The sequence below is a fragment of the Siphateles boraxobius genome, unplaced genomic scaffold (assembly GCF_051911475.1).
Source record: "Siphateles boraxobius isolate OS27281-9 unplaced genomic scaffold, OSU_SipBor_1 5, whole genome shotgun sequence".
NCBI classification, from domain to species: Eukaryota; Metazoa; Chordata; class Actinopteri; order Cypriniformes; family Leuciscidae; genus Siphateles; species Siphateles boraxobius.
The window spans coordinates 21,291,594-21,317,591 of record NW_027509141.1 but is presented as its reverse complement, the minus strand read 5'-3'; the positions used below and the strand labels follow the sequence as shown (position 1 = coordinate 21,317,591).

The window sequence follows — 25,998 nt, the reverse complement described above, 5'->3', positions numbered from 1 at the left end:
CGCAATTAAATTTTCAACCCACAGAAATAAATGCATTTAAATCTAACTGCTGCCTTATTATCATTATTATTTTATTTAAAAAAAAGAAAATCTAAGTAAAGGAACATACAGTGATACGTTTACTGCACGTTTTTAGACCAATTCGAATTTGAATAAAATCGAAGTGATGCAGAAATAAACTGAATATTGTAGATAGTTCTTGCACTTTGCTATAACTTCACTGTAAAAAAATACATGATCAATAAGTTATGACAACATTTTTAATTGCGTTAACTCATCAAAATAAGTTAAGCAATTTTCAACTTTTTTGTGTATGCTAAGTTATACAAGATTCAAATAATTTAAGTAAGTTTCATTTTATTTAAGTTGAAATGACTTAAACAACCAAGTTGATTGTACTTAAAATTTGAAGGCAGCAACTTTTTTCTACAGTTTTTTCTCTTTTGAATTAAAATATGAATTAATCACTTATTAAATCCTTATCTCCCATGCATTTTTACGCATTTGAACATGATGCATTAAATACTGCAGAAATAATATAGTTTATTTTTATTTTTCATAATAATTATTTACTATCCGTTTTATAGCCTTTTCTCAATTTGCTTTGCCCAATAAAATTGACATTGTTCAGTAAATGTGATTGTACAACTGTAGGCTATCAAATGTATGGCTCTCGGTTATGCCTATTGAAACTCGGGCTGTTATTCCACACGGGACGATATTCGAATGCAGTTGAATGAAATGAAGACACTTCTGTTCAAACACATTATAGAACCGTGCCTCTGAGGAGGTGAATAGGCCATTCAACTAGTAATATTAGTCTTCCTCGTGGTCCCAAGACGTGGGCATAATTGCTAATTGGGCTGTAATTGGGAGAGCGAGATTTGGGATCACGCGCTTGTCTCTCATCAGAATTTCTTTTGGCGTGTAAGGATAATATTGTTCCAGGATCCGTGCGCGGAATACATTATTGTTTATTAAAGCTGCGGTGATGAGGAGAAGTGGGAAAAGTGTAGTCCATTTTCCACCTACTGATGAACACGACTTGATGCGCTGAAGCTTCCCCTGAGGCTCTTTAGTTGATTAACGTAATAGGCTTTCAAGAGTCCATGTTTTATCTGATAATTTGAGCCATTAAACTGAAGTCAAGTGTACGGTCACAGAGGCAGAGCCGTGTAGCAAATGTCTGAGTGAAACCACAGGCTTTGAACTCCACCAGACATGTCATTGTGAGCTTTAAATTTAACTGCACTGAATGGCTGCAATAGGCCTATATCGATAGTCAGGCTATTATATTTGATAGATGAACGAGTCTTGTTTGTCCTTTGATTTTATTCAACGGCATAATTTATACAACTAATTTACTGTACTGTGCTAATAGTGTGCTTAAAAAAAATCACTTTTTTTTTACATTTACATATAAAGACGAATGTATGTTTTATATTTAAAAAAATATTTGTAATGATTTTTTTAAAGAATTTATGTAAAAGTAAATCGTTAGCCACTTTCGTTTGTAATTCTTTTAAAATAGCAAAACTCAAGTTTGAATTAAACCTAAAATGTTCAAATGACCTTAATTGTAGTAGCATAAAAAAACAGTCATAGAAATATGAGAAACCCCCCAAAATGAAACAATTAAGATGTAGGCTATGTAAAACAAACCCACAAACAGATACCTTTTAAATATGGTGAATTCATGTAATTTTTCTATATAAAAATAAATCCGACATTATTGTATTTATGATTTTATTTTAGCATTTGTGTCAACAATTGTCAACAAATTTATCAAACATTTCTTTTTACACATAGGTTGGTATTTATTTATAAAACCCTTTTGTTTCATCTAGTCTACAAATAATTGCTTGACAGCCCCGTATGGCATGGTTTCATTAAATAATATTTTATTCTGTGTTATGTACAATTCCTCGATGTTGTGATGATTTTCTCCCGTCCCCTTCATCTTCGTTCATGTCGGTGGATGATGTTAGAGCACCACCAGAAAAAGTAAAAAAAAAAATAATAATAAAAAAAAATTGTTGGTGCTGCTCATTATTTGTCCAAGTTCAGTCAAAACAGTTCGCGTCTCAGTTTTGGTGTCCTCTGGAAGAATCATTTCCGCCGGATAAACTGATGTTGTCGTGCAATTTCCGTATGTGCTTTTTCAAGTCAAAGTTCCTGCAGAAGCCTTTCCCGCATGTCCCGCAGGTGAAGGGCTTCTTGTCGTTGTGCGTGTGCATGTGAAACGTGAGGTTATAGACCTGATGGAAGGCTTTGCTACAGATTGAACACTTGTACTGTTTTTCGCCACTGTGGGTCAGTTTGTGATTCTTGTAATTCCCTGAAAAAATAATACAAAACGAACTATGTCAGTTTCCCCCCCAACAGGTCAACAGTTCACAATTAAGTTACATTTAACAGAAGAGTTTCATTTTCAAGCCTTCCTTAATCAGCACTTTGCATGTTGAAGTCAAGATGTTGTCAAACTTAGTTAATATCACGTCGAGAGCTGTCGACGTACAAAGGAGTTAAAGGTCTGTGTTTTGACCCATATGAAAAGTAAAAATCTTGTAATGGTAGTCTAAGTAGTTAGTAGAGTGACAAATTGATCTCATTTAAAATTGATCAATAACTAAAAAAAAAGCACACATCAAATTAAATATTTCGAATTTTATGCACGCATTTTATTTTAACTTATATTAAGAGAATTCTTACCTTTTTGATGAAAGCCCTTTCCACAAAATTCGCAGACGAATGGTTTGTAGCCGGCGTGAATTCGGATGTGTGTGTTTAAAGTCGAGCTTCTGTTGAAAGCTTTTCCACACTGGTTACATTTATGAGGTTTCTCCTGTGAATAAATTCACAACATGTTTGTAAGTAAATTATATCTCGCGAGAGCAATTTATTTAAAAATTATAAGGGCCATAAATTGCCTCTTTTTTTTGTTTTTACTCACCTGTGTGTGAATTATTTTATGTCTACATAATGTGCTGGCCTGGCGGAATCCTTTCCCGCATACTTTACACACGAACGGCCTCGCGCCTGTGTGTACCGGCATGTGACGCGTCAGGTTATAGTGTGCGTTGAAGACCTTTAAAAGAAAGAAAACAAAAGAGCTTAATAAATCATCGACAATTAGTTTGATGTGTGGATTATTTTCATTTCTCACATCGCGTCAAAACAACTAGAGAGATTCCGTAATTTACCTTTCCACAAACTTCACACGTGAAGTTCTTGGGTTTCCCGTCAGCAGAGCAGTTATTCGTTTTGCTGTGCGCTTTCACTCCGTTTTTCTCAGTCAGATTGTTGTTCTCCCGTACAATCTGGTCCAGCTGCCCCGGAAGATGCTCTTTATGTGGGTACTGAGGTGTGGGGAATTTATCGGGTGAAACACACGCAAGTTTCGCGTTCTCCAACAAGAGGAGCTTCTGGTGCGCGCTTATGGCTTGTGCTTGAGAGTTCGCGATTGCTGAGGAAAATAAGTGTCCGCTCAGCAGATCGGACTGATGATAAGAGTCCAAGTAATTGAAATAACACAACGATCCGTTGGTAGGCATGGCCAACGCTTGGTGTATGACCTGCGGTTTGATGACCCTGCTCCCAGGCAACACCGAGTGCTTGATGCCCGCGTCCGTTTTGCTGCAGACGCCGCAGTTGGCTTTACACATGGCCGCTGAAGTGCATAGTGCTCCCCTGAAATTAACTTTCCACAACTCGGAATAGTTCATTAAAGCCTTTGCCTGCAGGTCGTAGCTGAACGGCTGGATCGGGATCATGCAAGGAATGGGTGTACACAAGCCGATCGTTCTCTTCCCTTCGGATCCCTCAAGTCCTCCACGGCGTTCCTCCGCTGCGGCTTTCGGTTCCGAAGTCTTGGACATGATTCTGTCGATTGAAAAGGCCAGGGACTTGGGCGCTGCAGCCGTGGCCCCGCTCCTGTCGTCAAGTCTCGGGCAGGACATCACTGTTTCCACAGGGAGAGAGCTCGCCATTTCTACCCAACTTGGTGTGAGCATCGACCAGCCGTCCCGTCCTCTCCTGTTGAATTCCAGAGAAGCCAGGACACGCACCAGTTTAATAAGCACCTTGCTTTTACAATGTCATCCATTTGCATTCAAATGGCCATCCCCTGAACAATAGCATCCAGGGGTACCCGATTAATGCTCATTAACTAGTACACACAAAATTAACAGGACATTACAGAGCTCGTTAAGCAGAGAATAAGACAAAACCCCTCCCAGAGTCGATTCCTATTCAGCACTTGCGAAAATCTTACAGCAAACTTACGCCAGAGAGCCGATGTTGTAGTTTACCCTTTTCCTCCAAAGCGCACAGCAGATGTATTCAACGATAACGGCGTGACTGCACCGTCACATTTTACTCGCAGACGTCCTCATCAGCGCGAGATCACTGTCTGGAGCACTTAGCTGACATCACTTGCTCTTGCTCTTATCAGGGTGACAAGGAAGCGCCATCACCAGAACTGTCCCCTCTCTTAGCGCTCATTTATACACGGCCACGGGGGTGGTATGTATGACAGATACTACAGATTATTATTTAAGTTTCTTGCCCCAATTCGTCTGTCGCGCATCCATATGCGCATGTGGTTCACATTAATGATCCGCGAGGTGCAGGTGGAGTGCAGTACAACATTTAGACGAAAATTTCTTTAATTTAGCGTACATTATTGTAGTCAACAGTGACTTTATTCAGTTCATTTCATTCACGAAAAATAATGTTGTTTTTATGAGGAGACTAAAACGTAGCTTACTTTGATCATAAAATAGCTGAATTTGGTGATATTATATTATTTTTTATTATTTTATATTATTTTATAATATAGTAAAACATATGCATAATTTCATTTTATTTGTTTATTTAGTGCTCAGTTTCACAGGAAATGTGCAATTCAGCTCGGCTTAATAAGAAGGATTTGGGGACCGTCCGACCTGTTTCAATTTTCATTGCAACTTGCTAATCCTTGTCGCTGAAAATTGCTTTTCCATGCTGGTTTTTATACTTACTATTTGTACAATTGAGAAGGTCCCATTTCCACCTGTTTAGAGAGCAGATTGCGAGAGCAGAACCTCCCTCGGATCCTATTAAACGTTTTTCCTCCTTCACCTATTCAGAAGAACCAATTTCCAGCGCGATTCAGAGTTCAGCCCCGAAAGAAGCAGCTCTTTCACTTTTAGCCACTAAAGCACTGCGTGGAACCTGGTTTTGTGTTTTTCTGAAATAAAGGGAAGGATTAAAGCAGGGAAGAAAAGACTTAGCCTGGCCAGAGGTAGGCTATAGCCCGAAATGGGGGGGAAAGGAGAGAGACCCTTTTAAAGCTGTATAAAAAGTTTGCTGGAATCCAGAGTTTTGTGTGCTTGCAACAATGACCAGTCGCCCTCTCGTCTTTTTAAGAGGGCCAGCTTGAAATCATTTGTTTGCAGACGATTTCACCTGAGACTCACAACAAAGTATTACAAAAAAGGCCGAAACGGAGCTTTTCAAGTTCAAACACAGCTAGTGATTATCTTTACTCGGAGGAGAATATGGTGGAAGTTGCTCATTCAGCGACGCCCCGAGATGATGTTGACTTAACATATCTTTATTGCTTTACTGAAGCGTGATGACGTCTTCGAACACGACTGCTTATGCAGTATAAATTAGCTTGTTAAGCTGACTGTAAATACTAGGCTATACTTTGGATTATCAGAATCAGATCAGAATCAGAATCAGAATCAGAATCAGAAAGAGCTTTATTGCCAAGTGTGCTTGCACACACAAGGAATTTGTTTTGGTACTGAGGCTTCCAGTGGACATATACAAATACAACATGAAACATAATACTACAAATTATAAGAATAAAAAATGAAAGTATAAATATATAAGAATAAAACTATCACTATTATCAACTCTCTGATTCAATTGCTCGTGAATTTGAATCATTTTAATAGTTTAGCCTGCTACATTTCTTATGGCAGTTAAGTATTTCGGTGTTTAGCCTACTATTTCAACGAAATAAAACAAGCAATAGTTGAGAAACCCATTCCCCACACCTGCAGCCACAGCAGAGAGGTTCCACTAATTCTACTCATATGTAAATCATCTAACTCTAATTTGAGTTTATTCAGGCACAATTAGCGGCTTGTCCGCACAATAAACATTGATCTGTGTCCGCGAACACGTTGTGAAATTAGCTCAAATTCCCATTCAATGGACGCGCTCCTCTTCAGAAAGCAGGAGGCAAAAGACGGAGCACGATTTACATGACAAATTGCTTGTGTATTATGGGGCATTTAATTGTTGCATACAAACCAGAGAATTTTACATAGATTTTTGAGAACAGTAGCCATTAGTTAACAATATATATTAGGAAATTGGCGTGTTGGTTAAATAAACTGAAGGGAACTAAAGAAAATGGTCCTGTCTGCTACTATAATTAGGTATTTTTTGGAAACTTCATCGAAAAAACGACATCTTAATATTGTAGTCTGATCATCCTTCCAGGAATGAGTTTCAGAATCTTGGAAGAATGTCATAAATGTCTACATGAATGTGGGGTAAATATTTGGCTGTCATTATTGAGATTTTGTTGTTGTTGTTGTTGTTGTTGTTGTTGTTGTTGTTGTTGTTGTTGTTGTTGTTGTTGTTGTTGTTGTTGTTGTTGTTGTTGTTGTTTGTTTGCATAATGTGACTGGTACTTGGTGTTCGGTTTGAGTTCGGGGATAGCAGTTTATATTTACATTTGGGAACTGAATGTGTTGCATTGCTTAAAAGGAAATAAAAAAGAATAAATTATAAAAAACGTTGGACCTAATGAAAAGTGTAAATGTGTGTCTATAACTGAAATGTGTGTGTCCAACACCAATGTGTGGTGCTTACTGATAATGAAGACACCTGTGGATTTAGCAGCTTTTAATTCCAGGTGCAGTAAGGAAGAAAGTGATGTAACACTTTAACTGTAGATTTGCAGGACATGAGAGGCAAACAGAAATGGATCGAGACTCAAGCACACCTCCAGCTCCAGAAACACATTGTGCCACACTTTGTTGCAGGGATCCCACCCTTAGGTGCATTTAGAGACCGATTCAATGCAACGCTCCCATCTGTTCTCAGATCAGTCAAAGAGTCTTGATGAAGAGTGCAGATTTAAATTTAGCCCTGATCTGTGATCCACTGCTAGAAGACGAGAACTGTTGATTAGTTCACTTTTCAGGTTGATTGAATGAAGTTTTCTGATTGCGTCAATGAATGTTCTCTGAATGACAGGTTCATTTTGTCATTCAAGTGTTACAATTAATGGAGTTCAAACATCTCTATTAGATTGCAAACTGTACTCCAATGTATATAAGATATTTGCATGCATACTAAACTATGTATGAAACAATGTCCTGTTTTGCTTTTTTTTTCAAAGTGGTTCCTCATTTATAGTTACTGTTGGATTAAAGAAGTGCTGGTGTGATGTTTAACGTAAACAGATCAAATGCAGGGATTAAAGATATCGCCATTGCCATTCTGAAGCAAATGGCTTGTCATTACAGAGAGAAAGTTGTCCGTGAGGATGTGTGTTTGTTGAAATCATGCGACTCTGTGACAATACACTAAAAACACATGCATTCAAACACAGATAAATAGTGAAATTAATAGTTTTTTCATGCTACAAATAGAAAAAAAAATACAAAATCAGAATTGTGTAATGTAAAATCACAATTGCATGGTATAAAGTCAGAATTTCGGGATATAAATGTGTTATCAGTGTTGGGGGTAATGCATTACAAGTAACACGGGTTATGTAATCCGATTACTATTGAGATTACTATTTACAGATTACCTTTAAATTTACAACCAAATATCTGAGTTACTTTTTCAAATAAGTTACGCAAGTTACTTTCTTTTCCTATTGACTGACAGTTCTACTGTCATTTTGAAAGGAATCGTGCAGAGGCGTCATGTGCGCTGTGTAAACATGATGGTTATTGTAGTTCTAGACTAAATGTGAACATGCATTTACTCATCTCACTTGCACAAAAACAGATTCATTGTTCTTCAAAATGAATAAAAACAGTGAAATGCAAACTCAGAATATTACACAAACCTGCTATAATTAAATATGTTAAATAACATAAATATACTTTATGTATTTAATCACACTTTATTAACCAATGTCTTTGCGACTTTTGATGATCCAATTCAACTATACGAATAAGCAAAAAATATTTTTAGATAAACATCATATTTGTGTTCAATTTTTTTATTGCTAAAGTTTTTTTTGAATTATTATTTTTATTATAACACAAACAAGCAAGCCCAGCCCAGGTGAGAAAAAGTAATGCATTACTTTCTGCGAAGAAACACAATTAGTAACTTTTTTTAGGGACAAACGCAATATTGTAATGGATTACTTTTAAAAGTAACTTTTCCCAACACTGCTTATTATAAACATATTCAGACTTTATTTCTCGCAATTGCAAGCATTCTTTTTTTTTCTGTGCCGGAAACAAGCTCACTGTGGTTAAGAAAGTGTTGTTTGGCCTCCTACGTTTCTTCAAAACATCTTCTTTTGTGTTTTACATAAGAAGAAATTGAGTCAGACAGTTTTGGAACGACATGAGGGTGAGTAAATGATGACAGAATTCCTTCGAACTCTCCCTTTAAGTATGCATTTTTAGTTAAAGTTGGCATTCAACATAAGTTGCAATAATCTTTTCTTCCCTATTGTGACGTATATCTGAGTGAAATAGTCTCTTGAACAAGAAGAAATGTAGGGTAGGATGTCCATCAGGAATTGATTGGATCATTGGATTGTGGTTTGCTATTGGTCAATCTTACGTGATTGACAGGTGGTCCCGCCCTCACGCCAGTAAATACATCATCAGAAAAGACAAGAGATGTCGCTGAAAGAGGGAGGGGAAGTTATGATTTAAGGTTACGAGGGCAGATTAATGAAGATAAAGTACTTATTGACAAATTTATTATGTATTTGTGCATTTAAAATCCGAAGCTCTATCTAAACCTTGTCGTGCAAACCTTCACATTTCTACAAATCAATTTCTGAATCCTACAAGAAATGCTAACCTCAAACAAACATAAAGAATAAAAAAAAAACTCATTGCAACAGTAAGAGAAAAAAGAAAGTATCTGTCGAAGTTGCAAAGAAAACCGTGACCAGGGAGAAAAGCTGTGTTGTCAGGCAGTTGCTGTGGACTGCAAAAAAATGGCTGTTTTAATGCAGTCTTGAGTGAGTCCTTTTGTCAGCCAGGACATTCCAGCAGCATCAGAGTTTCTCACCTGAGCCTCACTGCCTGTCCGTTCACCTCTCTTCAGCATCCCAGGACACACGCATCAGAGGATCACTCAAGATGTGCACATACGGAAAACTTTGCATGCGGTCACAGTGCTTTTTGTGATTGTGTGGTTTTGTCATAGCCATACACGTCTCCCTATCTAGTGCATGCTCTCTTAGCCAGCTCTTTTCTGTTTGAAATTGTCTTTCAGTGCACCTTTCTTCTCTATTTTCCTTTTCAAGTCCTAACATTCTTTCAAGTGCTGAGTGAACCACTTTTGCTCCTGCTTGTATTTGTCTGACCCTTGTCCGTGTGCAGTAGGTTCTCCATAATGTCAGCTCTGAATGGCACAGTGGTCTCCAAAGCACGGGGGGGGGGGGGGGGGGGGGGGGACTCAAGCGCACCTTTGATGCTCCGAGCAAAAGGTTTGAATGCTTTTTCCAGAACAATGGCGAGGAAGCCTGACAAAGCCGCGGGTGCAGCGCAACCTGAGTAACCCTACTTCACCTTCCTATTCACCATTCACGTCCCTCATCTGTCCACCAAATCAAATATGGTCCGCAAAATGGACAAGGGAATGTCCCCTCCGGTGTTATGGGGATGGAGGAGACTGCGGGATGCAGACGATGTGTCTTGTGAGTAAGGCCGGGCATTAACATATTCACTTCAGGCTTCAGAACAGGTGGATGAGGGAAGAATGGGAATGAGAATGAGTGAGGATGTGATTCCTGCCATCCGATTGGCTGCAGAGAATGTGAGCTCATTGCTCTCAAGGGCCTGATTATCCACTTTAAACTTATTTCAAGCATATTTGTGCTTCTTTGAGGAGATGTCTCAAGTTATCAGAGTCTCACATGACATCACCGTTGAGAAAATATGTGTAGTAACACAATACTGGACTTGCAGTTCTTTAGTAATGGTGTTTATTAACACACAACTATACTGTATTACTTTATGTAATGAAATTCTTCAACTTCTTGAACTATTCATCATATAAACACTGCAAACACAACACTACAACGTTTTGGAGTCAGTAAGATTAACAAAAAAAGGAAGGATGCATTAAATTGATCAAAGGGGACCATCAAGTTATTGACATATAATGATATAAAAGATTTATATTTAAAATAAATGCTGTTGTTTTTAACTTTAATCATTAAAGAATCCTGGAAAAAAAATCAAAATTTTCACACAAAAAAAAAAAACATATTAAGCAGCACAACTGTTTTCAATAATAATGTTTTTACTCTAATTTAATCAAATAAAACGCATTTTGCAGAATATTTCTTTAAAAAATGTAACAAACCTTACCAACCCCATAAATACACATAAAATATAAAACAAGTTTAAGATATAATGTTTTTATAAGTTCAAGAACTAATTCACTCTCACCAAAAATAATTAAATATGATAAATGACAAGGCCTATATATTATCAATATATATATATATATATATATATATATATATATATATATATATATATATATATATATATGTATATATATATATATATATATATATATATATATATATATATATATATATATGATCATTTGAGTCCTCTCAAGTTTGTACTGAATAGTCACTTTTCAGCCATGACTATATTCACAATATAGCACAGCCTGATACCTATACCTTAATTATAATGCAGATAATTTGAAATCTTTATTTACAAGCACATATTTTGTTTTTATTCAGCTAAAGTAATTTGGAAAAAGTAAAAGACAAGTCAAAGGTTTAAATTCCACCTGCTATTTGCTTGCACAGCTGATTGTGACGCGATGGGGTCTTGATTTACCATATCTTGCTTGAAAGGCGGATATTACCCGGAGCGGAAAGGCAAAGTGAGATCTCAGCATAAGCCCATTCACAGGATCAGATATGACACACTTTATCCTCTGAGCCATTTCTGATTAAAGCAGGATGATGATGATCAATCATCTCTCTTTGTCTCTCACTCACTCTCAACCTGACGGCGCTCCCATGAGCTGAACATAATGTGAGATTACTTTAAACATTAAGCTATTCATTTCGCGGAAAAGATAAAAAAAAAATAATAATAATCAGGTCCGTTGTACCCCGTCCTAATACTGAGATAAGATGGTCGCGGTTGGCTTAAAAAAAAAAAAAACATAAGAGGCTTTGAATTGTCCATGTTTAAGAGATCTGACATCTACCTGTTTACTTAGAGGGTTTACTTAGAGACGCGCGCTAGCATCCACACGAGCGCGCGCGCTTCTGAGAACAGTCGGTTGTAGTCTAGGTGAGAGTCGTGCGCAGACTCGTCATCACACAACATCTGATCGATCAAGCAGGGTGAAACTACGCACGCTGTGGACCTCGAAATGAAACATTTTAGTCTAACCCAACGTTGGCACACAAATGTAATCTTGTGCTACTTTCCCTGTGTATTTGTGTCGGCAATTTCTGTTTTTCATTTGCCCACCGCCTTCGTTGTTGAGGTCACATGCTGCGCTCGAAGCCAGGGAAGTCTCTCCCGCACAGATGCGAGTGTGAACCTGGGGCCAGTTCTTGTTCCGCCGGTCAATTGGAGAATCTTTTATTTGGATACACTTATCATTCCTATTTCCTAACCTGATTGAGGCTTAAAAGCCAAAGCAGCTCAGATCGTGCCAGAATAAATCTCTTTGCCTATTAATCTGTCGCCGGGTCCTCTCCCTCTCAAAATTGTTGCATTGCGGCAGGATTTATGAGTAAATTAAATGTATGATATCCGAGGCTCCTCTTCCAGCACTCCGTGCCCGGCGACAGAGCATATCTGTCCTTGTCTGTTGATTACAGTGAAATCAGCGCCTCGGAGGAAGCGTACATTCCCACAATTAGGTCACAGCGGCGGGCCACGGGAACACATTCTAGCTATAGGCCTCTCTCATTTGTCTTTCCCTGCCCTGTGCCCCCGCGCCGAGCAACACACCAAATTGTATCCGTGGGTTTTGATCGGAAAGAGTAAGGAGATGAAAAGGCAATTTCCATCTGTTAAAGCTCATCCATTCCTTCCTCTGGCTCTGAGTGCTGCATTATTGCCCATAGCCTGTGCTCCAGAGGGTTAAATGAAACACTTCACCTCAGTTATACTTAACAATGTGCCAATGGACAGTGTTATTCAACCAGATCGCATGTAAATGCTGAATGATACATTCTACAATCTTCATTACTGTATCATTAAATCATAAAGAAGAGCTAAATGTATTTTACCTTCCACAAAATTATATATATATATATATATATATATATATATATATATATATATAGCCCACACACACACACACACACACACACACACACACACACACACACACACACACACACACACACACACACACACACACACACACACACACACACACACACACACACACACACACACACAAATAGACTATATAATTTTATGGTGGGGAATATATATATTCATTAAAGGTGTTCTAAGCAATGTCACATGTTTTTAAGGTCCAAACATTTTTTGTCACATAGGCTGCAGGCTCCAAACACTGCAACAAAAACAAACTGGGCTAACCTGCACCAGGAAACAAAACAAACTGTTCCAGCCAATAACCGACAAGAAGGATTTGGGGGTGGGGTTTGGGGGGTTAGTGCGCGGATGAGGAGGAGGGAGGGTCTAGCCTCCGTTTTGTTTGACAATACTTCGAACGTCAACAAGAAGTGATGTCACCCGAGCACCTTTAAAGGATACTGAAAATTATAACCTATCCACAAAAAAATAAGCAGCACAACTGTTATCAAAAATAATAATAATAAATGTTAACAAATTATATTTTAAATGTATTAAAAAAAGTAAACAGTTATTTTAAAGTGTAATTATACTTACCAAGGCTGCATTTATTTGATCAAAAACACAGTAATTGTGAAGCATAAGAGACTTCTTTCAAAATTACAAATAAAAATGGTCATCTTTGGCAAGTCAATCTTCTGCTGTATACGAATATAAAATTAAATTAAATACAAATCATTTGGGCTGTCAATCCAATAAAAAACGAAAATATTTTCAATTTAAATGTGTATATACTGTACGAATTTAGAATGTTTATGTTTCCTATAGGAATCAAGTTATTTTTTTCTTTTAAAACCGCAATGATCTTTTCAAATCTTGTCTTTTCTCATCCTTAAGAACTTGTTTTTAAGCAATCCATGTTATAATTAAGATATTCTTTCTTCATTTAATATGTCACGGTATTAATATCTAATCCCTTGCATTTATACTTATTGTCTTGAAGATCAGACTGATTTGTTTTGAAAATCTTATGTGAACAATTTTAATCTGGTTGAGAAGATCTGCCTTGGGACTGGTCTGTGTCATCTTTGGTCAGTCAATCTCCTTCTGTTCTGCAATATCTGAAGATGAGCTATGACTTAATCCCAAAATGTTAATCTCAGACTATTTTCTTTTCTTCTTGGTGGAAGTGTGTGGGTGTGGGGAGAGGTTAAGTCACGGTTAAAGTTGTGTCTTTCACTAAACCTCTCCTGCATGAAGCATGTGCTGTATGGCAGGTGTTGCATTTGATGAGTTTGAAACCCTGGGCGTAGCTTCATTAAAAACGATTGTGAGACTTTTAAGGTGGTCAGAGCAATGAATAAAACAGTGAGACTTATTATAATTGACTTTAAAGTACACTATGTAACGTTTGGCCCTCTAGCGATTAAAAACCAAAACTGCAAGCATTTTGCAGAAGAACATTGTTTTGGTAATGCTTCAGATCTCTGTGAATGAATATGACCCTTTGAATGATTTAACTCTGTTAGAGAGTTACATAAGGCATTTTATCTCAATAAAATACCATACTCCCCTGTTGAATAATAAAAACGCCATCTCTGCATCACTTTTTCAACATTTCAAATCCTTCAGTTGTTGTCCGAAAAGCAAAGTCTATGTTGATTATTGTTTTATGAGAAGCTCAGTCGCATTCTCTTTTTACCAGCAGACTCTCCTCTATTCTGAGTTGTTTTTTTAAACGGGTGATTTCCCAGAGGTTCAAGATTTAGCATGCTCAATGTCAACCTTTCTTGATCGTTGGTCAAAATAGCCAAAGCAACTTTTTTCTATTTACAGGTATGATGATAGACCGCAAAAACCATCCTGACAGGTCTAAAATATAAACATTTATAATAGGCTTACCATAGTGAAGACAAAAAAGATTCATGTTTTGGAAGAAGGATTGATGATGAATTGACTCATTTAAATTTGGTTAATTTTGTACAAAAAAATTAAATAGTGTACATTTAAAAGCAAAAAAAGTCATGAGTTTGAATTCTTTTATTTTTGTAAGCTCAGATTCTTGCATTCCAACTTCCAACATTAGGCCGAAGCAAGATGAATCCATCAGTTACTTTCCACAAAAGCTTTCGGATAAGATTTCTGACAATTGGAACATGCAGCTACTGCACAGAGGGAAATATAAAGCGCTATATACACAAAACAACAGTGGCAATGATGAAGACCTGCAAGCGTTTAGAGGCTATCCAAATAAAAGGATCGGAAATGCTTTGTTGCAAAGAAACAAAAATGACACAAACAAAAAGCTTTCTTGTCATTTCCCCCCCAAATACAGAATAAATATATATTTTTAATATTTTTGTTTAATTATGCATGGATTAAAACCATAAAAAAAATGATTGACATCAGTTTAAGTATATCACAAATCTATATATTGCATCTCTAAAATACAGCTACATACATACCATACCCAACTCAATAAAAAAGGTCTCAAAACATTTTGGGTGTAAAACACATTGTGGTTTGTTGTTAAAGTGAGCTGAATATACAAACATCTGAACAAGTTAATACAATCATGTCAGTTGGCCTACACTCCAAAAGAAACAAGTAAGAGGTCTATGCACAATTATATAACATTAATGTATTTACAATACGTTGAAGAAGCGCCATATGGATTTGCATTGAACAGGGACACGACGAGCATTATTCCTTACCATCTCACACAACTTTGTCTACAAATGGTGCTCCATATTGCTTAGAAACAGTTAGGTATGATTTACAGACATTTTTGCTTATCTTTCCCCCCCAAAAAAACACCAATTAATTTTATGTTTAGGTTAATATACGCTTTTGTTTTTGTCAGAATTTTGATTGAAGATGGTCCCTTGTCTGTCATAGACCATGACGTTAACAACATCCGGACATGTACGAGTGATGGACAGTGGTGTACATGCATCATTTTAGGCCGATTTGTCCACACCTAATTGTTTCCAGCAGGATCTAGTCATCTTCCTCATCGCTGTCCTTCATGGATATGCCTTGCATCCCTCCCTCTCTTACAGACGCTGTAGCCTCTTCTAGAATCAGCCTGTTTCTCACCGTCTCATACATCTTGCTGTTCAGAGTAGAGTCCAATACACCTTGTAGTCGGAAATCACGATACTTTTTCTGCAAAAACATACAGGATTGAGGGAATAGTTATGGGAAACAAAGTGAATCTGGCTTGCTTCTCCTTTCATTTCATTGTTAGTTACATAAACATGAACCGAAATGTGGGATACATTTTATTTTTGTCCCATTTCATGAATATGGTACACCTTTTAAACTATTATCTAACATAAAACTAAATTGTAAATTGCAGTGTTGACTGCTTTCATAATGGACAACTTTCAACCCTATTATGGTTACTGGAAGGGAAAAATTTATCAAACAAATATTTTCTTTAATTTTCTGTGTAACGAACATTATTGTTCAAAAGCTTTGGGTCAATATAATATTTATAATGTTTTTGAAAAAAGTGTCTTTTGCTTCCCAAGTCTAAATTTATTTGATAAAAAAATACAGTAAAACAGTAACGCTATCTTATACTTTAGAAACTATTGCAGCCATCAGATTAAAAAAGGTTAAAGAGAAAAGTTCTGCACCATGGTACAACAGTATTACTCGTGCTCTCAAGAGAGAGACTCGTAACCTAGATCAAACCCATTAGGAGGTCATTAAAGTCGTGTGAAAAGACAGTATGTCCTGCTATAAAAGCTCTGAAACCTACCAAGGGCAGAGCATCTCCGCAAACTCGGAAAATAACCAAAACAATCTAAGGATTTTATTTAGTACAATGGCTAGATTAACAAATAAACGGACGTCACCTGAACTGAATATTCCATCACAGTTTAGTAGTAATGATTTTATGAAATTCTTCACTTGGAAAATCGAAAGCATCAGAAATACAATTGGAAATGTACAACCATTGACAGTGTTTTATAATTCAGCCTTAATTAACGTCCCTCAAGAACAATTGCAGTGCTTTACAACTATAGGGACAGGAAGAGCTAAAACGTATTATTGCATCTAAACCAACAACATGTTTATTAGATCCAAAATCCACTGAATTACTAAAAGAGTTGTTACAAGAGCCTATTCTCAATATTATTAACTCAATTTCTAGGTCATGTCTCAGGACCGTTCAAGCTGGCAGTTATTAAGCCTCTAATTAAGAAATCACAACTAGATCCAAATTTAGCATAGACCCATTTCAAACCTTCCATTTATGTCTAAAATGCTAGAAAAAGTTGTCCGCTCAATTGTGCTCCTTCCTGGAAAAATAATTATATCTATGAAAAATTTCAGTCAGGATTCAGGCCCCATCATAACACAGGAACGGTGCTCGTTTAAATTCAAATGACTTACTTCTAGCTTCTGACCAAGGTTAAATCTCAATTCTAGTTTTACTTGATCTTATTGTTGCTTTCGACTCTATGGATCATAAAATACTCTTAGATAGATTACAAAATTACACCGGTATTCAGGGACAGGCATTAGGGTGGTTTAGATTGTACCTATCTGACCGTTACCATTTTGTTTGTTTGTTTATTTAAACAGGGAATTATCTAAGTTCTATCTAACGTCAGTAAATTGTGGAGTGCAGCAGGGGTCTGTTTTAGGACCTCTACTATTTTTAACGTGCTCCCTCTTAGCAATATTATTAGAAAACATGGAATTAGTTACCACTGTTATGCCGATGATACTCAGTTATATATTTTATCACGATCAGATGAAATCTCTAAATTATCCAAGTTGACAGAGTGTGTTAAAGTTAAACATATTGGATGTTCAGCAATTTTCTGAGGTCTGAGGTATTACTAAATACCTACCAAAAACCTGTACACGGAATCTCTTAGAATATAATTTGCATCTTATAGGATGTAGCCTGCTGTTACGTCATCCTCTACAGTTAAAGAAATGGGTGTTATATTAGACAGCAACTTGTCTTTCAATAATCATATTTCATATGTTACAAAAACAGCCTCAGAAACATTGCTAAGCAACGGAACATGTTATGTATTTCTGATGCAGAAAAGCTAGTTCATGCATTTTTTACCTCTAGATTACTGTTATGCACTACTAGGTGGTTGTCCTGTATCCTCAATAAACCAACTACAGTTAGTCCAAAATGCAGCAGCTAGAGTTCTTACCAGGTCAAGAAAATATAAAAATAACACCAATTTTATCATATCTAGACTGGTTACATAAAATTAGATTACAAAGTATTGCCACTGACATATAAGGTCCTAATTTACCTAAAAGGCCCTACAACAAGAGAGTACGCCAGCTGTAGTTTGGATCGAGCCTCTTACGAAGTTTTCAGCTAACTGCATGATTTGTATTGTCTTAGAACTGTACATTTATGATATATGGACAATACCTCGACATAGTCACCTCTGATAACAGATTACTCTAAATTGTAATGTAGAAACAGGCATTTTTTTTTCTGTAAAGCTGCTTTGAAATTATATGCTGTTTTGTATATATTTTAAAATGTAATTTATTCCTGTGATGCATTTTCCTGTGACTGAATTTTCAGCATTACTCCAGTCTTCAGTGTCACATGATCCTTCAGAAGTCAACCTAAAATGCTGACTTGGTGCTCAAGAAACATTTCTTATTATTATCAATGTTCTAAGCAGTTGTGGTGCTTAATTTTTTTGTGGACATGATTCTTTGATGTAAATAAAGTTAGAAAGAACAGAAATAAAATAATTTTTATTTAAAATAGAAATCATTCATATAAAATGCTTTTACTGCCTTTTGGTCAATTTAATGCAATTTGCTGAATAAAAGTATTACTTTTTATACAGAATGAACGATTGAATGAATGCATGAATGAATCGTACTAACCCCAAACTTTTGAACAGCAGTGAACAGAAATGTTTTTTTTTTTTATAACAACAAACCAACATTAATAACCCCAACTAAGTTATACCTTAATTTAGGATGTATTTGCAACCCTTTTACCCATAGTTTTCATTTAATTTTGTATTTATTGTTTTATTTTAAATGATTTTGGTAACATGGTTAAAAAGATCCTAATCCTATTTCATATATGTGGAAAGTTTCTATTCTGGTGCTGTTAAGTACTATTGATGAGGAAAACCATGAGGTCTTCATTCAGTACTAAATCTAATCTGTGCTGAATACAAAATAAATGGCAGATCTAGTTCCTCCATTCACTTAGTCCAACAAGAAAACCGTGTCTATGAGACGCACGCACGCACGCACGCACGCACGCACGCACACACACACACACACACACACACACACACAGACACACACACACACACACACACACACACACACACACACACACACACACACACACACACACACACACACACACACACACACACACACACACACACACACACACACACACACACACACACACACACACACACACACACACACACACACACACACACACACACACACACACACAAACAAACCATATGAATGCACATAAATAAATGTGTAATGCCATACTACAAAATCCAGTTGATCTTGCTGAAAACTCAAGCACAAGCGGAGGCTGAAGAGGAAGACTGCCTTCACTTGGCTGATCCACCTCTGTAGTCTGGCTCTGATTGGTCGATATGAGCATATTTTATAACATGCTTTTACAAGTACACTTGGTGCAAATATTCTGCTATGATTACTTCCTGCATATATTTGGACAGTTTTGAATCTATAACTGTTCTGCATTAATTCACATGCCCACCTATACCCACTTTTGTGGTCAATGATGCTGTAGTTTTTACCTTTACAATTCTGATGAGGATTTTCAGCTGATATAGATGCAACTGCAGGTCCATACGGTCTGTCAGCCAGGTGCCCAGGAGATTCATTGTGCTGGTGTACCATTGCTGAAATACAAATACATTGTTCTCCAGCAAAGACAGACACACATATAAATGCTGCCACACACAAACATATATGAATACAAATTTACAAAAACATAACACAACACAAAGCCAGAGTGTAGGCAGTAGATTTGTATCAACAGAGAATGATTATGTGAATGAAAATCCTTTTAGTACAAGATCTAAAAATACTCACCAACCTGATCTAGTAAAATTTTTTCAACAATCAGACTGACAACCTATAAAGCAGAATCCTTTATATATACATGATGGGTCAAATGTTTTTCATTATTTCATATTTTTTATGTTTTTGAAAGAAATCGTTTACGCTTACCAAGGCTGCATTTATTTGTTAAAAAATACAGTAAAACAGTATTGTGAAATATTATTACAATTTAAAATAACTATTTTAAATTTTAACTATTTAAAATTTTTACTAATTTAGATATATTTAAAAATGTAAATAATTGCTGCTGAAAATTCAGTTTTGCCATCACAGGAATAAATTACATTTGAAAATATATTCAAGTAGAAAACAGATATTTAAATTTGTAATAATATTTTATAATATTAGAGTTTTTACTGTATTTTTGATCAAATAAATAAAGCCTTGGGGAGCATAAGAAACTTCTTTCAAAAACATTTTAAAAAATCCTTAGTCCACACTTTTGATCAGTAGCATATAAATAGGATAGTTTTCTTCAGCTAAATATAGCGTCAAGTACTACTTCCACATGTAGATATGGATATAAATATATGGAGGAAAATGACCGGTAGAATAGAGCTTTCAGAGGCACTGAGAGGAAAATGGTGACAAAAAAGAGAACTCAACAAGCTCTGCCTTGGAGGAAATCCTTCTGTCACAGTCATGATCCTCACCCAGACCTCTCCCTGTCTCCACAGCTCCACCCAGGAACTCTTAATTGACACTTTGGGATTCCATCAGCTGTCTCCTGTTCTCCTTTTGGACACTGATCATGAGAGATGTTGCCCATGTTAAAGCAGCCACAATCCTGCCCTTAGCCTGCGCTTCAAACTGTGGCACTTTCTGTCACATTGAGGGAGAAACAGCCATCATTCCCAGCGGACATGTTGTCTTTACCGCAGTCGCAATGAGCTCGCTAATGTAACCGTGGCTCAGGGTCTTACTTTTACAAGTCTTCCTTTCTCTTAGCCTCTGTGTTTCGCTCTCCATTTCTACTCACTGAAACTCATTGAACTCAAAGCACCTCCTAAATAGCCAGTGCACTTTGCTTTTGGGCTGCAGATGTTGGACCGTGGGGAGGATCTCGTTTGAAGTCTAATTGATTAGTTATGATCGAGCTGGTCTGATGGTAATCTGAACTGACTGAGTCTCAACGGCTTAGAAGCTGAGCAAATCGAGCCAGAGACACAGGAGATGCGTCTTGGGTAACTGCAGCACACTTGAGAGTATTACGGTGGATAAATAATCATTTGTTGTAAGCAAATTTAGACATGATTTCCGCTACAGTTTTTTTAGACCTACAATGCTCTTGGAGCTTAATTATCAAAAACACAAATACTTTTTTGGGGGAATTTTTGAGGAATTTACACTCAGTTTCCCTCAGTTTGAAAAAGCATTAGGCTTCTGCTGGTGGTAGTCTAAAAAAAGTGCACTCTCGACTTGTCAAAAGCCTCTAGTAGTAAACATTACACAATTTGCTAAGTCATTGGTTCTATTGGTTCCACCAGTTATATGTTGAAAGCTACTTGAACGCAAATCATTGGTGTTTAAGTGGTATGCTGTTAAAATTGATGCTGCTAATGTGTGTACATAGTAAATAATCAAATGGCCGTTTAAGGATTCAAACTAAGCGGCTGAGGTTAGTGGCTCGTCCCTGCAGTGAATCAGAGCTTGGTGTTGCTCTGTGAGGGCTGGTGCTCTGTGCCTGTGAAAGATCGGGCAGCCGGGCCGCGATGGACCCCCACAGAGAGGCCAGGCCTGGAGCAACTGCTCTCTCTCACACCCAGTCTTTCTCCCATACTCACTCTGTATCTCCTACATTTGTTCCTACAATAGTGTGACCTCTCTGGCCTTTACCATTTTAAAGGAATATTTCACCCACAAATGAATTCTGTCATCATTTACTCCCCATTCTACACCTGCATGACTTTATTTCTTCTCTGAAGTATGTTTTGAATATTTTTAAGAATGTTTTGAAGAATGAAAACTGGTTTTGTCTATTCAAATAAAGTCAATAGGGTCCAAAACAACACTAGACCCCTGTAGACTTTTATTGCATGGACGAAACATTTTTCAAAATATCTTCTTTTGTGTTCCAAAGAAGAAATTTAGTTTGGAATAATGTAAATGGTGACAGAATTTTCATTTTTGATGGAACTATCCCCAACGCATTACCAGCAAACTATCAGTTGATGTAATATCATAATCAACATGTAATAAACGAAAATCCTTAAAAAAATAATAATTTGGTTGCGTTTCAAATAGTCCCCCGCTGTGAGTGCCAAATCAGACGTCAAATCAAATGACACAAGGCTGAAATAGTTGTATATTTCAAAGACGACATTTCGAAATCATGAGAGTCTCAGCCAGCAAGTCCGTGTCCTCTATGGTCTTGGTTGTGAAATGAACAGTGCTGGCAGTAGGACATTGTTCTGCTGTCAGCAGAGAAACAGAAGACTCTCTGAGAGTGTATTATGTACTGTGGCACTTTTTGGATATTGAGCAGCGGGAAGCTGGCAATAGCTGCTAGCCAAAACAGGAGAATCATGACTCTGAATGCATAATGAAAGAAGCGGATATGGGAGAGAAAAGAAAAAAAAATCTGTGATCATCTAACGAGTTCCATCTGATATTGGAAAGCGTGAGGGCTGCGTGTACACGCACGTGTGTGTTTGACGCGTACGTTATGGTTACCGATACAACACACATGAACATCTGCAGGGCCCCCACACCTCTAGCGGGGAGCGCTGAAAGGCTGAGCGACCTCCTGCCCCTGCCACACCACGCACATGCACAAGCCGCGCTCCTAAGCTTGCGTTCACACTCTCGTCTTTGACATGTTACAGGAAGCCATAGCGCCTAGCAGGGGGGCAACAAACAGAATTCAGTGTAAGGTTGCACACCCATCCACCCCCGTCGCAGACACACACACTCGTGACTCGCTTTTATCGAATCCTGAAGCACCTGAAGGCTAGCGGCTCCTACGTGAGGGCCAGGAGGAAGAAAGAGCTGGTAAGGGCTGAGTTTGGATTAGAAAAAACACACTCTTACAAAAGCAGGAATGCCGAGGAGGGGGCGAGGGCACGGTGGGGGGTAATGGGGGATTACAAGCAACCTGTGACTCTGCCTCTTTCTGCCCTTGCTGGTGGTAGTGGCTCTGCAAATATGTGTGTGCGCCACTCAGCCTGGTCTCGGAGGCCTAGGCTGTTTGAGAAGCGCTCCTGCTGGGACCCAGCTGTGTCTGCAATTAGCAGTAGGGATGGAATGATGATGGTTGCTAGCGCTGATGTTAATGCAAAGCGGCAGGCTGGTGGAGATGAAAAGAACGAGAACGAGAGCGACTCCGCGGTGCCTCCCCCGTGCTCCCTGTCCTCTCCGTTTCTTGCGAATCAAAAAGCGAGAGAATACCCCAAACAAAAAACACACAAAAATCGAACCTCCAACCTTTCTCCCGGTACTCTTTGCGTCTTTGTCTGCGCTTAATAGAGCCGTCTCTCTCTCTCAGGCCAGCAGGTCGTAGGGCACTCGTCCTTCTCGTCGGCCAGGCAAGAGAATCGGGCACCTTGCCGGGCCAGAGAGGGAGGCCCTGGGGACTGAGGAGTCTTTAAATCGGACTACAAGACATTATGCACTTAGGACAAAAGCCTGGGGTAATCCTACCTGCTTGCTGTTCACAGTCGCCACCGGCCCGTTATTGTTCACCTCATCCCTCCTAAGAGGAGGTCCATTGATGACTGAACTCAATTACCATGGTAACTCACACCGGTGACCCCACGCCTCCCGGCGTTCACTATCTCTCCGCCGTAGGACCCCAAGGCCTCATGGAAAAAAAGTTGTGTAGGAAATACGCGACCCTAAACATGGTCCTCCGATGCACTGCTGCGTTTGTGCGCTCTCTCTCTTTCTCTCGCTCTTTCTCTCCAGAAATAGGTGCTTCTGAATGGTGGGATTGAAAATAAAGTTTCAGGCTCAGCAAGCAAAAAGGGCTTCAAACTGCTCACGATTGTGTTGTGGATACAAAGAGAACCCTGCTCTGGATTTGCACGCCTCACCAGATCCTTAAGTGGAACAAGCCCTTACTGTTTCTGTGCAAGCTCTGCTACACTTTTAAGTGTCTCTAATGCAGTTTTTTTGTTTGCGAATGAAGCAATACGCTACTAAACGGAACGGCGTGTCGAGCGATTTTTTGGGCGGGTACAAAATGAATCAGCCGATCAAAAAGTATAAGAGAATGCATTTCTGGTATTGAAACCGGTGCTTGTGCACAACAGTGTCCAAACAGGACCCTTCTTTATAAAAACTGGCTCTGAAAGAAGGAGCTCGTCGAGATGAACTAAACGGCGGGAATTACAGCCTGTGATCGTGTCATTGAGTAAACACACAATGAAGAAAAAGGGGTGAGGGATAAAAAAAGGAATGGGAGAGAGAGAGAGTTTGGTCCCAGGGCAAAGTGAGCCATTCTGCTCACAAAGGAACGCTTAGGGGAGGATTGAGCCGAGCAGGAATGAGGAGCATAACACTTGTGGGGTTCAGCCTCAATGGGGGGAACGAAATGGAATAAACCAGCGAGCACTTGAGAGCCCCGCGGTGCACCTGAATGGCTAAGGGGTGGGAGGGGGCGGAGGGGGGAGCGCAGAAGGTGAATGGGCTGCTTTTTGGGACCAATTTGTTTCTTTTCACCCTTTTCCCCTGCCTCTGTGCTGACAGATGTACAAAGGCGGACCCGCGCTGAGCCTCTCGTATACATGAACCCGCTAGCAGATGTCACTTTTGTCAGACAAGTTAATCAAACAAATGCCACCATACCTCACTTATATGTCACGGGGAGAGCGAGAGACAGAGAGAGAGCCAATAGATGGCTAATAGAGCCAGTTGAGAGCCATGGCGCCCGAATAAACTTCTGCTGCATTACGTTTACTTTGCTTAAATTTCTAACCATTAGTATTGTTGCTGCGGATTTATTTAAATCAGCCTCATTTCACATTAAGCGACAAAAGAAGCATCTCGGCCTCTGTAATTATCAGAAACCTGAACCGCTAACATCTGCCCTGCATTCTGAAAGAGCCAAACCCCTTTAATGTGTTTTGAACAGTATCTGTGAAAGGACCTGTTGGGTCCCTTTTAGTCTTTTTTTTTCATACTGACCTACTAGCGTTCAGATTATTCATCTAAAGCTCTTTTTTCAATTGGTTTACCTCTAAAATAAAAAGATTAACTGGGGAGAAAAACAAAAAGAGTGCATCCGCCTCCCATATCGCATGATTTTCTAAATGCAATCGGAGGCTGGAATGAAATACGTAAATACATAAAACAAAAACACATTTTTGATTGTTGTTGTTCTGGATATCTAATCAAGGATAAAAACAAAGGGAGCGAAGGGGGAAAAGTGGATAAAAAGGTTTAAAATTCTCAAAAGAAAACATGTATAACATTCCAAAAAACAAACTAATAAACGTTTAGTGTTTTTGCTTTTCTCACAAATGCAAAAACACAAAACACAACACACAATTGTTTTTTTTTAAATACACAAGGACAATAAAAAAATTAATTCGTTTTTTTTTTAACTATCTAGTTTCCTCTTGACTAATTTGTTTCTATTTTTCTTAGGCCATAGATTGCACAGCATTAAGTTTGCAAGCTAAAGTTGATTAAACTGTTCACTTGGGTCAGCCGGACCTGCAAAGTGGTTAAGTGTCCCAGACAGTGAAGTGGTATTGCAGGTCTGTGAAATGCAACACAAACAGCAGCTCAGGCAAAACCCACCCAGCTTGGCAGTATCTCTAACCCTACTCGTTCCTCACAGTATCCAGCAGTGGAGCGATTAAACCGCATTAACCGGCACCATAAAGTGCAATCTCGTGGATCTGATAACTGCCAAGGTCAACGGGAATACTTCAAATTAATCAATGAGGGTAGGCCACAATCTCCTCCAGAAGCAGATTAAGTGTATAATTGACGTGTGTAATCTGCTGTGTATCTGAGTCTCTCTGCTGGCACTCAGACACGCATGCACACGCACGCACGCACACACTGAAGAGCCGGGGCAGGACGGCGGTATCAGTGAAGCGCTGGATTTGGAGATGGCTTTTTTTAATCAATGATCTATGTGCTCCGCCCCAATCTGACAGATGAGCCCTCACGTTAAGCACAGCTGCCTTAATCCTGTTCTCCTCAGCTGTTCTTTCAAGAACTGGCAGGCTGGCAGAGTGAAATAAATTAATTTCCTCCCCCCCTCCATCCCTCTCTCTTTCTAGCCCTCTCTCTGGTCCTCTATCCTGAACTTAACAAACTTCATCCGTCCACTGGCAAGCGAGCCTCTTAGGCAGCTTTTATCTGGAATATGACCTTTTTA

General features: G+C 38.4%; 2 protein-coding genes across 9 annotated transcripts in view; both read right to left on the bottom strand.

Moving 5' to 3' along the window:
* Nucleotides 1-1,794: 1,794 nt before the first annotated feature.
* fezf2 (FEZ family zinc finger 2) lies at nt 1,795-4,502 on the bottom strand. The gene is made up of 5 exons (XM_077204298.1): nt 4,285-4,502; nt 3,204-4,035; nt 2,954-3,088; nt 2,713-2,845; nt 1,795-2,338 (listed from the first exon to the last, which is right to left on the bottom strand). The coding sequence occupies exons 2-5, from the start codon at nt 4,011-4,013 to the stop codon at nt 2,085-2,087; spliced, it is 1,332 nt and encodes a 443-aa protein (XP_077060413.1). The 5' UTR covers nt 4,014-4,035; nt 4,285-4,502; the 3' UTR covers nt 1,795-2,084.
* Nucleotides 4,503-14,552: 10,050 nt separating this feature from the next.
* The window catches only part of cadpsa (Ca2+-dependent activator protein for secretion a), a 151,228-nt gene continuing 139,782 nt past the window's right edge, over nt 14,553-25,998 (bottom strand). For all 8 annotated transcript variants that reach the window (XM_077203229.1, XM_077203231.1, XM_077203230.1 and 5 more), the window contains 2 exons: nt 19,340-19,444; nt 14,553-15,695 (listed from right to left, as the gene is read on the bottom strand). In XM_077203229.1, the coding sequence (XP_077059344.1) occupies nt 15,528-15,695; nt 19,340-19,444 (273 nt within the window). In that variant the 3' untranslated portion in view covers nt 14,553-15,527. The remainder of the gene's footprint in view (nt 15,696-19,339; nt 19,445-25,998) is intronic.